The sequence below is a fragment of the Cebus imitator genome, unplaced genomic scaffold (genome assembly GCF_001604975.1).
Source record: "Cebus imitator isolate Cc_AM_T3 unplaced genomic scaffold, Cebus_imitator-1.0 Scaffold16, whole genome shotgun sequence".
Classification (NCBI taxonomy): domain Eukaryota; kingdom Metazoa; phylum Chordata; class Mammalia; order Primates; family Cebidae; genus Cebus; species Cebus imitator.
This window is the reverse complement of record NW_016107331.1, coordinates 1,750,742-1,764,718: the sequence shown is the minus strand read 5'-3', so window position 1 is coordinate 1,764,718 and position 13,977 is coordinate 1,750,742. Positions and strand designations below refer to the sequence as shown.

Genomic DNA, 13,977 nt, shown 5'->3' with positions numbered 1-13,977 from the left:
TTTTTAGACGGAGTCTTGCTCCGTTACACAGGCTGGGGCACAGTGGCACAATCTTGGCTCAGTGCAACCTCCACCTCTCAGGTTCAAACAATTCTCCTGCCTCAGCCTCCTGAGTAGCTGGAATTACAGACATGCGACACCATGCCCAACTAATTTTTGTATTCTTAGTAGAGACAGGGTTTCACCATGTTGGCCAGGCTGGTCTTGAACTCCGGACCTCAGGTGATCCGCCTGCCTCGGCCTTCCAAAGTACTAGGATTACAGGCGTGAGCCACCGTGCCTGGCCAAATAAGGCGATTTCTGAAGATGCTTATTTAAAAGACAGTCTCTTCCCAGAACTACTGACTCAGAAAGAGCTAGGAATTTGCATTCTCTTATTATTATTTTACTTTATTTTGTTTGGTTGAGATAGGGTCATACACATGATCACACCACTGCCTGGCTGGAGTGCAGTGGTGTGATCACAGCTCCATGATCACAGTAGTCTCAAGCTCCCGGCCCCAAGTGATTTTTCTGCCTCAGCCTCTTGAGTAGCTGGCACTACAGGCATGCAACACCATGCCCAGCTAATTTTCAAACTTTTTTATAGAGATGGGGTCTCTATGTTGCCCTCGCTGGTTTCAAACTACTGGTCTCAAGCAATCCTTCTGCTTCGTTTTCCCAAAGTGGTAGAATTCCAGTGTGAGAGCTGCCAAGTGTCTCATCAAGACACTGGCAGTCATGGGCCAGTGACTTACTATAAATGGTCACATATCTGTATGTAGCTGCTCCCCTACTCACCCGGTGGACTCCCATGTCCTGCTGCAGCTGTGGCTATTGCAAAAGCAGAGGCCGGTGAAACAGAGCAGTGGGCATTGTCAGCTGTCTGTCCTGGTTATTTGAAAAGAAAGGAAATGGAAAGGTGAGGCAAATGGATAATATTCTATAACAAAAATCATCATTTTTATTCCTGCATTGAATGAAGGACTGGGCCGAATGCCCTGTATTATCTCTGCTAGTGAGCAAATAATAAGATCACACAACAGGAATTCCACTCTAGGTATATAAGCAAGAGAAGCGAAAGCAGACATCTACACACAAAAATGTGTGTATGAATATTCATAGCAGCATTGTTCACAGTAGCCAAAAAGTAGAAACAACCAAATGTCTACCAATTGATGAATAAACACAAGGGAATATTATTCAGCCACAAAAAAGGAATGAAGTTGCAGTACATGCTAGAACATGGATAAACCTGGAAAACATTAGCCAAGTTAAAGAAGCAGCCAATCACAAAAGGTCACATATTATATGATTCCCTTTATGTGAAATGTCCAGCAGATGTGAATCCACAGAGGGAGAAAGATTAGTGGTTGCCTAGGGCTGCTGGGATTGGGGAAGGAATGGAGAGTGACTGCTAATGAGTATACAGTTGCTTATATGTACAGGGTTTCTTTTTGGGTGATGAAAATGTTCTAGAATTAAACAGTGGTTATGGCTGCCTGTCCCTGTGAATGTATTAAATAAAAAAATGGCTGAACTATATACTTTAAAAAGGTGAATTTTATGGTACATAAACCATATCTCAACATAAAAATATCCTTAGGCCGGGTGTGATGGCTCATGCCTGTAATCCCAGCACTTTGGAAGGCTGAGACGGGCAGATCATAAGGTCAGGAGTTCAAGACCAGCCTGGCCAGCATGGAGAAACCCCATCTCTACTAACAATACAAAATTAGCCAGGCATGGTGGCATATGCCTGTAACCCCAGCTTCTTGGGAAGCTGAGGTAGGAGAGTCACTTGAACCCAGGAGGCCAAGGTTCTTCCTCGGCTCTTCGGTGAGCCAAGATTGTATCATTGCACTCCAGCCTGGGCAACAAGGGTGAAACGCTGTCTCAAAAAAAAAAAAAAATTCTTAAAAAAGATACATCATGTTACTGATAGAATTTCCTTCTCAGAACACCAAGTGAGGATGGGTTAAGGGTGGCCCTTTGAAAATCAAAAGGATGCATTGAGCAACCTTGCAGTCCTGTTCACTCCTCCGACTGTACACACAGCATTTGCCAGTGCTGGTGCCAAGCTCACTGCTTCTCCTCGCTCAGACGTTTAGTGAAAACAGTCCACTGTGATTCTGAGCTCTGACAGCAAGTAGGAGGGTCTGAGGGCTTTTATTAGTTTGGCCCTAATGTTTCACAATCATGCTTAAAATAAATAAATACATAAGAGGGGAAGCAATGAGCTGCTTAATGTGCCCAGGCACACACACATAAAACAGCTCTACCCTCTCTTTCCACAATAGCCTTATTGCAAAAGCAAACATTTTGGAACAAGGTGGCAAGTAGATGCACAGGCAAAATTTCGGCTAGATAGAAATGTGTGATGCTGTCCCCATTTGGGTCCTCCATATTATCACAGGTTTCAGCCTCCTTCCTATGTTTCTATGTCTCTATGATTTAGTCATATCAGGGAAATAAAAAAGGATTTGGCTTAATCTACAAATAGGAGGAAATTTTCCAAATAATCCTTATGTAAATTAAAAATTTTGCATGTGAATATAAACTTAAGAAGAGAGGATATAAAGCAGAGCTCTAATAATCCTAACACCTTGAACAGCATTTAACTCTTGCCTTGGTAGAGCCTTACTTCCATAGGTTTCAATCCCAAACTCTTGCAGGTTACAATGAACTCAAATTGTCTTACTTGCCAATGGTCAAGAAGTTGCCAAGACCTGGACTGACCAAAACTCTAAGAGGAATAGAGAGATCTGGCTAATTCCATAGCAGTACTATGACAAGCCAGGAAAGTCTAATTTGTCGCCTTCATTTACCAGAAGTACCCAAATGGCAGAGTAACCCATAACGGACCTGCAGCCTGAAGGGCCCAAGTGCTAATATCCATTAAGGCAGGTATCTAACAACAGCCTGCCTCAGACCCTCCTAGTTGATCTCAGAGTTCATGGCAATGACAACAGCTTCTACCAAGCTGCGAAGGCCACAGATAACCATTTGGGGCCATATACTTTATGTTTTGCTAAAATGCCCTATTTGAAGCATGCGTATGAGGGTCAGAAATGCCTTTAGAGGCCAGGCACGGAGGCTCACACCTGTAATCCTAACACTTTGGGAGGCTGAAGAGAGTAAATTACCTGAGGTCAGGAGTTCGAGGTCAGCCTTGCCAACAAAGTGAAACCCCATCTTTACTAAAAATACAAAAACTGCTGGGCATGGTGGCACACACCTGTAATCCCAGCTACTTGAGAGGCAGGAGAATCGCTTGAACCCAGGAGGCAGAGATTGCAGTGAGTCGAGACTGTGTTACTGCACTCCAGCCTAGGCAACAGAGTAAGACTCTGTCTTAAAAAAAAAAAAAAATGTCTACTCATTTGGGTTACTTGGGGTGAATCAGGTTTCATAACTGTGTAATTTTCTCTTCTGACTTGAAGTAATTGGCTTAAGAAGAGAAAATCAAACATTTCAAAACCACTGATACTTGGATATATTTATTTGAGCAGTGACAAAAATGGGAGATAATTAAAATACTTCTACTTTCTGTCCTGATTATTTTTTCTCCAATTAGAGGACATTTATTGTGTTCCCAAACAAATTATGGAGTAATGCTTTACAATTTTCTTAACTATATATCAAAAACATATGCCAGTTTCTGCCACTTGCAATAATGATGACTGGGGTCCCATGCACTTGGACCTTATTTTAGGTCCAATAATTATTGAACCTTATTTTAGGTCCAATAATATTTGAAATAATATTATTAACAAGGTCTCTCCAGATTGTGATGTCCCAGATGAGTCCACTTACATAGATGACATTGGGACTCAAGGTAAGATATCAGAGACTGGGAACATTTTGGTAAACCCAGCACTGAGATTCTTCAACTAACTAACATCTAAAGAAGAGCCGTTTGATTTACGTTACTTCTCACAAAATGCAATGCAATTGATGGAACTAAACAAATATTGGCTAGACTAATGGCGTATTCTCTAATCATTTATTTTTTCACCAATTGGTCCTACAATAACATTATAGTCATCCCTTGTTACCTGTAGGGTACTGGTTCTAGGATCTCCCTCAGATACCAAAATCCATGAATGCTCAAGTCCCTGATATAAAATCATGTAGTATTTGAATATAACCTATGCACATCTTTCTGTATATTTTAAATCACCTATAGATTATTTATAATAACTAATACAACATAAATGCTATGTAAATAGCTGTCATACTACAATGTTTAGGGAATAATGACAAGGAAAAAAAGTAGGTACACTGTCAGTACAGAAGCTTTTTTTCTTCTACCAAATATTTTTGATGGGTGGTTGGCTGAATCCACAGATATGAACCCCAAGATATAAAGGGCCAACTGTATTTGCTTCCAATTAATTTCAATAAGTGAGACTAAAAAAATTATTTTGGCAGTGAAAACATAAGGCAAAGGAAAGGTTCAGAAGCTAGACATCATTTTTCATGTTTCTATTTCTGAGTCCCTCCTGAGCTCTTACCTCCAGGCTGGCGGTAGCGGAGGTGCCGGGGAGTTGAGGGGGATCTGCAAGGTGAGAGTTCTGTGGCGTCCGCTGCAGGGGAGCTTTCCACTCCTGCTCGGTCCGCTGGTGCAGACTCTAGGACTGCTGCTTGAAAACATAATGAATTTTAACAACCAGGTTATAAATTCTATAGCTTCTTGACAATATCACGCATGGAAACAAAAGTTCATTACAGATAATAAACATTTCATTAAAGGGCTTTAATATGAAATTAAGTCAAGTGCTAATGACACTAAATAAATAGGGATCTTCTCTAACCCTGTCTTGATGACCCTGTTGGACCTGGCTGATCCTAGCTGACCCTGGCCAGCCCCTTCTGTCAAATGCAGCAGCAGATGTTAAAAAGAACAGGGGACCGGGCACGGTGGCTCACGCTTGTAATCCCAGTACTTTGGGATGGGAGTTTGAGATCAGCCTGACCAACATGGAGAAACCCTGTCTCTACCAAAAATACAAAATTAGCCAGGCGTGGTGGCACATGCCTGTAATCCCAGCTACTCAGGAAGCCGAGGCAGGAGAGTAGCTTGAACCTGGGAGAGGTTGCGGTAAGCTGAGATCGCACCATTGCACTCCAGCCTGGGTAGCAAGAGCAAAACTCTGATTCAAAAAGAAAGAAAAAAAGAAAGAAAGAAAAAGAACTGGGGGTATGTGGTGTTGGATCCCCTGACCTTCCAAATGTTTCTGCTTTCTTGGAGGGGAGACATGGGGAAAGATGACTTTTTCAGGTTAAAAATCAGACTGGGATAAAAATCAGGACTTCATGAATTCTTTGACTGGGTTGCCCCCTAAGCCAACCAAAAGTTTGAATCTCTATCAATGTGGCCCTCACCAGGGATCTCTGGGATCTAAGCTATGTTGTCCAAAATGACAGCACTACCCAAACGTGGCTATGTAAATTTATATTAACTGAAGTTAAATTATTATTTCGGCTCCCCACTTGCACTAGCCACATTTTGAGTGCTCAGAAGCCACATGTGGCTAGTGGTTATGGTATTGAACAGCCCAGATATAGAGTATTTCTATCCTCCCAGAAAATTCTATTGGGTATCTCTGAGCTAGAGCTACAGATCAGCAGGAAGCAAATGAAAAATTTTTAAATGAACCATTGGGAGGGTTTAAGGTCATTTGAGCTTCTTTGCTGCAGCTAACATCCCGAGAAGTACACGCCCATCATTTTAAGGTCGCTCTTAGGCCATTACTAATGATATTTCTATATGCCTCCAACTGATTTATTAAGCAGGTAAGACTATAACTTTGTGTCAGCTCTTTCAGAGAAAAATATTACAAAATTATAATAAATTTCCAACGATTCTTCCATTCTTCTTGGGCTTTTCGTTAATTCCCACTGATAAAAGCTTAGTGTTACCTCCACTAATTGTACATTAATCCTGTTAGCAGAACTACTTTGCTTTGCCATTCCATTCAAGATTTCACTCAACAAACTTTCAAAAGCCCCAATGACTTCATATAAAGTCATTTTTATACTTGCATGTGACTTACCCGCTTAGAAATATGACCACAATTTTGCTCTTTTGAAACACAAAGGGGCCAGGAAAAGGAAATGGTTAGATTCTTTCTCTGAATGACATAATTATAGTCAAGCTGGCAACGATGCAAGATGCAGACAAAAAAAAATCAGTGCTTAGCTGTCGGTTTTATTATTTTCTAAATAACTCCCTCAAAATTCAGTAATGGAAGGCATCTGCTCTGTACGAACAAACAGAATATCAAACACACGTCTTTGGTCTGATTCAACCATTCAGTCATCTCAGGAAAATGAGAAAATCATTAGACAGCAATTATACTGAACCCAGGAAATTTCCCAATGAGAAAGCTGGACAGAACCCGACTGTTCTGAAAGAAAGGAGAGCACAGAAGAATCCTGTAAGCTAACAGGCACCTATGGAGAGAAGAAACCATGCCAGCAGTGGGGGCTGGGGGCGCATTCCTTCTGGCATGTTCACTTTCGATCAAGCTCCTTGCAAACAGCTTTGCCTGCAGGACGAGTGGGTAGATGTGGCTCAAAACAAAAGCTAAAATCGGGAGCACTTTCAGCCCACAGGCAGGCAATTTTCAAACTAAGAACACAGAAACAGATACTAGTGCTGTGGGCTGTGCAACAACACTTAGGTGGGCAAGTTGCACAGCCGTGGTCTAAGTGAACACTGAGTGGGAAATGGGGTCCGAATACAGTGAGCAGCTCTTTGGCTCACCTTTCTTGCCTGCTGTTGGCTTGGTTTTGTTGAGAACCCACCACTGGGTAGAATCTGGATATCTGAGAGAGGCTGGTATTTTTGTTTTGTAGTACTTGGGGTTGAAGAAGATAGAGACTGCCTGCTAAAAAGAAGGAAGGGTACTAGCAAATGTTGGATGAGCCTGGAATAGATGTAGGGACTGAGTCGGAGGGAAATTAAATTGATTTTTTCCCTAAGTTCATCGCCTCACTCATTTTAAAGGATATTTCCTATTTCTCTTCCTTATTCTCACATTGTTTGAAGTGCTCTTGCCTGAAAATATTGCAAGGCTGGCACCATCACTGCAATGACAATAAAAATGGATGAAGATCACTAGTACTTTTCAAAGAACATGCCCTGAAATGAATAGCTGGGTGGCAGTGAGGGAGGCCCATGGCATCAGTATGGACCTAATTGGCAAAACTGGTATTATACAATGAGATTGTGTGGGGTTGTATCCTTAAGTGAAAAGCAGAAAATGTGTAAGTTCTTGGCACAGGATTCTTATTCAAGTTTGCCAACTGTTTTAAGTGTTAACATTATGTGAAGCACACGCAAACATCTTTCAAATTAAAGATGGATCAATGTCTCCTTTTTCTTTGTCAACTCAAAATTTTAAGACTAGACAGCAGGGTTAACACAGCAGCACTCTTGACTCTTACAGATAACTACACACACATACATGTGCACACATGCACACACACACACACACTGAACTTTCAGACTCATGCTGAAGTAGTGTTCATCTCTGACTTTCCAAAAATTATTCATGACCACTGTTACCCATATGCCAATGCAAAAAACAAAACAACAACAACAAAAAACCCACAACTGAGTCTGTAATTTCTTTGCTTCACCTATTCAGAAAAATGCCAAAGAGCCACCTCACCCAGAGTCTTAATTCTAAACTTTCTACTCACAGTGTTTCCTTCACAAGGATCCATAGGATAAATTGCTCTCAGTCTCAACAGCCAGAAAGTATATGTCTGCACAACCAATGTATTCCTAGCCTTCAATATGAATCACATGATTGATTATATTCCTGTCTTTACTCTGTCAGCAGAGGAGCTTGGAACCAAAGTCAGGGGACTCTAGGAACTGCAGAAAATCACACAGTATTCATTTGTTCAGTAACCATACACTTAGCCACATACAGCTGTTTCCTTTTTCCCCATTGCCCAGTTTCCTTGCCTATTTTATTTTATTTTTGTCTTTTTAATTTTTTTTTTGTATTTTTGAGACAGGGTCTTACTCTGTGACCCAGGCTGGAATGCAGAGGCATGATCAGAGCTCACTGTGGCCTTGACCTCTTGGGTGCAAATGATCCTCCTGTCTCAGACTCCTAAGTAACTGGGACAACAGGGGCACACAATCACACCTAATTCTTTATTTTTTATTTTTAGTAGAGACAAGGTCTCACTAATATGCCCAGGCTGGTCTGAAATTCTTAGGCTCAAATGATCCTTCCACCTTGGACTCCCAAAGTGCTGGGATTATAGACGTGAGCCACCACGTCCAGCTACCTATTTTTAAAGTAGTTGTGCCCTGCATCTCTCTGAATGACCACCTTAAATATTTTTAAGTATAAGAAGGGAAATAATACATTAAAAAGAAATCAGAAGACAGCTACAGAAAGGGAAAAGAATGCAAAATAGTAGCTTAATGGAAGGATTAAGGAAGAGGTCATGGTAAAATGAGAGCTAAGGGGGGTGCATTAGGCAGTGAATGTGACTAAGAAGCCTGGGGAGCAGAGGAGCTGACAGCTCTGGAGTAAAGGTCGGCTCTATGGGCTTCATCAACTGCCATGGGCCCCTCCTAGATACAATCTTGGACATTCTCCATTACCCAGAGTGGAAAGAGCTCAGCATTTTACTATGCTTGAAATGATATTTCTAACCTATGAACTATCTGGATAAATTAACTGATAAAAATACAACACTAAATCATTTGTTTTGGGGAAATCCAGCGAGAAATGGAGGCATGAAGCCTTCAACCTAATTCTCTAATATAGGAAAGATCCTAATATTTCTGCCATACTGTTATTCACAGGTCCTCTCCATATGCTGGCCCCAGGTCATGAATGATCAGTGCTGTCACGTGATAAGGCTCTCCAGCAGCCACTGGCTATGTCCACAATGATCCCACTCTGTCCAATATCTGCACTGACAGGTCTTTGATGTCTGTGTCAGTGTCCTTCCCTAAGAGCTTGATCCAGCTCTTTCTCATTTATCTTGGTCTCCCCATGCTATGATTTGAATATGTCCCCTAAAGTTCCTATGTTGGAAACTTAAACTCCAATGCAACAGTGTTGACAGGTAAGACCTCTAACAGGTGATTATGTCATGAGTACTCTACATTCATGAATGAATGAATGCTTTTATCTTGGGAACAGAATGAGTTTGGCCTACTTCCCTTTCTTTCTCATCCATATGATGCTTTCCATTATATTACAATGCAGCATGAAGGCCCTTACCAGATGCCAGCCACTAGAATTGGGAGAGATACACTTCTGCTCATTATAAATTACCCAGTCTCAGGTAGCACAAAGTAAAGACAGAAAATTAGTACTGAGAAGTGAGGTTGTTGCTATAACAAATACCTGAAAATGTGGAAGTGGCTTTGGAACTGGATGGACAGATGTTGGAAGAGTTTGAAGGAATGGAATAGAGAAAGCCTGTATTGCCATGAATGGAGTGTTAAGGATGATGCTAGCAATAGTCCGTGCTCAGAAGAAGAGAAAGAGCTTTCAGGAGTCTGACTCTCCTTAGAGATTACTTAGGTAGTCATGATCAGAATGTTGGTAGAAATATGAATGGTTAAAGCAATTCTGGTATGAGGTCTCAGATGGAAACGGGAAACAAGGTGTTGAAAACTGACATAAAAGCCACCTTTGTTACTAAGTAGCAAAGAACTTGACTGAATTGTGTTTATGTCCAAGGGCTTTATGGAATGCAGAACTCCAGAGTGATGAACTAGGATACCTGATGGAAGAAATTTATAAGCAAAATATTAGGAAGCTGCAATGGCTACTTTTAAATATATACAAGAGGAAAGAAATGGTTAAAGGCAAAATTTATAATTAAAAAGGAAGCAGAACAGAAAGATTTGGAAAATTTGCAGCTCAGCCATGTAAAGAGTGAAAAGGCATTTTGGGAGCATAAACCAAGCCTGTGGCCAAGTGACCATTTGCTAAAGAGATTAATACTAAAGAGATTAGCATGGCTAAAAGAGAGCGAGGTGCTATTCATTAAGACAATGGGAGAAAGACTCCAAAGGCATTTCAGAGATGTTTCAGCCAAGCTAGGACCTTGAGGGCCAGGTTTGCAGAGAGGAGCCTAAGGGACCACAGCATTTGCTGCCCAGGGCTGCTCCCCACATTCCTGTGCAGTGCTCCTCAGCCCCACTAGCTGTGGCCCAGGCAAAGCCAGGTGCAGCTTGGGCCACCGCACCAGAGGGTGCACATGGAAAGCACTGGTAGCATCCATGTGGTGCTAATTCTGCAGGTGCACAGAATACACAAGCTGTGAAGGCACAGCTTCCTTCACCTAGATTTAAAAGGATGCTGCAGACAGCCTAGGGGCCCAGGCAGAGATCTCTTGCAGGGATGGAGCCACAAAGAAAGTCCTCACTGGGGCAATGCCTAGTGGAGCCATGAGAGTAAGGCCATTGCAGAAATCCTGAAACTGTCAACATGCAACACCAGCCTGAGATTGCTGCAGACAAGAGACTCTAATCTATGAGAGCTGACATGTGGGCTGAGCCTAGAAAAGCCAGGGGAGTAGCCCTGCCTGAGGCTTTGGGTACCCAACCCCACCCCCATGTATCCAGGAGGCAGCACATGGAGTAAAAGATTATTCTGGAGTCTTAAGATTTAATGTCTGCCCCCTTGGGTTTTGGACTTACTTGAGGCATGTTATTCCTTTCTTCCTGTTTATTTTTCCCTTTCACAATGGGAATGTCTATCCTATCCCTGTCCCACCACCATATTACAGCTGGAGGGGAATTTGCTTCAGGATGAATCATGTCTTGAGTCTCACCCATATCTGATTCAGATAAGACTCTGGACTTTGAACTTACCAGTTGATGCCAGAACAAGTTAAGACTTTGGGGGCTATCAGGATGGAATCTATGTATTTTGCATGTGAGAGGACATAAATTTGGAGGGGAAGGGACAGAATGCTACGGTTTGAATGTGTCCCCCAAAGTTCCTATGTTAAAAACTTAATCCCCAATGCAACAGTGTTGACAGGTTGGACCTCTAAGAGGTGATTATGTCATGAGGGCTCTAGCTACATAAATGGATTAATGCCATTATTGCAGTATTGAGTTCCTTATAAAAGCATAAGTTTGGCCCCTTTCCTCTCTCTCACGTCCACGTGTTGCCTTCCACCATGTTATGACACAGCAAGAAGGCCCGTGAAAGATATCAGCACCTTGATCTTGAACTTTCCAATCTCCAGAACTGTGAGAAATAGATTTCTGTTCATTTAGAATTATCCAGTCTCAGATATTCTGCTTTAACAGCACAAAACAGAGTAAGATACCCCAAGTCTAACTTTTTTCCAGCTTATTGTTCCAGGTAAAAAAAAAAACTATTGATTTCTACCCTGTCCTAGACAGTAGCTCAAGCAGCTTTCATGATAAGGTGTTGGATTGTTGCTTTGAAGACTAAAACTAGGAAAGCTGGTGATCGAAGTGGAACACTCCCTGCATAACAAGTTAAAGTGGAACACTTAATCATGGTGATATCAAAGAGATATTTGCACACCATATTCATTGCAGGATTATTCAAACAGCCAAGAGGTAGAAGCAACCAAAATGTCTTTCAATGGATAAATGCATAAAGAAAATGCAGTATTATGCATACTGCATTTTCCTATTGTTCAGCCTATTAAAAAATGAAATTCTATCACATATTATAACATGCTGAACCTTGAGGACATTACACTAAGTGAACTACCCATTCAAAAAAGAACAAATATTGAATGATTCCACATATATGAGGTACTTAAGGTAGTCAAATTTAGAGACAGAAAGTAGAAAGGTAGTTGCCAGGGGTGTGGGGCGGGAGGAAGAAAATGGGGTACTATATAATGATTATAGAGTTTCAGTTTTGCAAGATGAAAAAGTTCTAGGGATCTGTTGTTCAACAATAGTATTGAGCTATAACTTAAAAATGGTTAAGATGGTAAGAAGGAGAAGAAGAAAGATTCTCTAGGAGAGTTGTTAAGTTTACTCACTGCTAGAAAGCCCTAGGAAAAATACTAACAAGGTCTGTTCTACAGGGCTACTGATACTGTCAAAACAGGACAAAGCCTGTCCCTTCAGAAGGAGTGATGCCTCTCACTCTCAGAAATGGCCTTCACCAGCCAGTACAGTGGCTCATGCCTATAATCCCAGAACTTTGGGAGGCTAAGGCGGGTGGATCACCTGAGGTCAGGAATTCAAGACCAGCCTGGCCAACATGGTGAAACCCCGTCTCAACTAAAAATACAAAAATTAGCCAGGTATGGTGGCGCATGTCTGTAGCCCTCGCTACTCAGGACGCTGAGACAGGAGAATAGCCTGAACATGGGAGGCAGAGGTTGCAGTGAGCCGAGCTTACACCACTGTGCTCCAGCCTGGGCGACAGAGTGAGACTCTGTCTCAAAAACAAACAAACAAAAAAGAAACGGCATTCACCACTGGTGATTACCACTACTCCTTTACTTACATATTCTCTTGGTCCAGAAGATGTCCCATCTTCTCTTTCCAACCCACATATCTTTTTTCTCATGTCAAACACGCTTCTTGATTCTGCTCAACCAGATGTAATCTCCCTGCTCTTCAGCTTCCAGAGCACTCTGTCGACACCTCTTACACCACCTGCCCATATAGTTATGTTGTTTCTCTATTATCCACATAACTAGATTATGATGGTGAAGGTGCTATTTACCACTGTAGACTCTGTAGCACACACGGTATCCTGCACAAAGAGGCTCACTCAATGACTCTTGAACAGACTTTACTGCCTCCTCATCCCAGCCCCAGGAGCAATCAAACCATAGCCTCTAAGCCACTAGTGTTGGACACTGAAATGCATGTTCCTAAAGCTTACCTAACTCAAAAAAAGGGAGAGAGAGAGAATCCTGACTTATCTGCAGATTTCTCCTCTCCTATCTACTGCAGTGCAATAAAGAAGGGGAAAAAGCTTCCCATGATCTGAAAGCTCCTGTACTTCCCATACCACCATGCCCCATTCTAGTCATTCCCTCCACAGGGTTTCCCAAGCACTGGCACTGGATCCAACCCTGAATGCACTTGTCAGCTTGTATGCTGCCTCATTATTCCTGAGAAGAATTCATCATAATTTTGCTTAAGCTTGTTGTTCTAATGACTTTTTAATTATCTTCTCCCTTTCCTCCTCCTTAGTTGCTAACTTGTCAATTTAAAGACTTTAAAAGGGTGCAACTTTTGATGATGACAACCATTCCAGTTAAAATTCCATTAACAGCTTCACTCAGGAAACTTATTTAAATGATTCAAGCTAGAAGCACATAGAAGCTTCAAGCAGGTAGAAAAGCAAGACTCTATGCATCCATCTGAGCAATCCTCCTTGAGATTTGGGCACTTTGTCTGATTTACTGCCCAATTTTTATTATATTATCAATAAGTCAGTTATTATACAGTTTTTTAAAAAGCTGTTTGTAATTTGACAGTGAATCATTTTTATTTTCATTACAGAAACATTGGACTTTAAAGCAACAAGAATTAGCTCTTCCAGCCCTACGCTGTACCAAGCTGAGAAAGCTAAAGTGATGGGTGAGAGGGCCCTCGATCAGTTCACTGTATATTTTATTTCATTCATTCATTTAACAAAAATTTGCTACTTGTCAGGCACTGGCCAAGACACTGAGGGTGCACAGGTGAGTAAGACAGATAGCTGATCTCATAGAGCTAACATGGGAAAGGAGTGGCCAAGCAGAGGAAGGAATGAGTGCAAAGGACTCTGAGGCAGAAATGACCAAGGTGTTTCTGACACAAAAAGGAAATCTATGTGACAGTAGCCAGTGGATGAGGGAGTGTGGAGAAACAGGGACTGGAGAGGGTGGCAGGATCCATGTCTCACGGATCTGAAGGCCCTGGCCGAGAGAATGTCCTTTATTCTAAGTGTGATAGGAAGTCATTAGAGAATTTGAAGCCAGAAACCTATGATCTAATCGGCA

At 41.8% G+C, this 13,977-nt stretch overlaps 1 protein-coding gene across 3 annotated transcripts in view; it reads right to left on the bottom strand.

Annotated features, from left to right (window-relative positions):
- Positions 1-13,977, bottom strand: part of RASGRF2 (Ras protein specific guanine nucleotide releasing factor 2) — a 255,275-nt gene that overhangs the window by 83,915 nt on the left and 157,383 nt on the right. For 2 of the 3 annotated variants that reach the window (XM_017507586.2, XM_037731126.1), the window contains 2 exons: positions 4,497-4,622; positions 781-870 (listed from right to left, as the gene is read on the bottom strand). The exons of the other annotated variant lie outside the window; for it this stretch is intronic. In XM_017507586.2, coding sequence (XP_017363075.1) covers positions 781-870; positions 4,497-4,622 — 216 coding nt within the window. The remainder of the gene's footprint in view (positions 1-780; positions 871-4,496; positions 4,623-13,977) is intronic. 3 annotated transcript variants of the gene reach the window in all.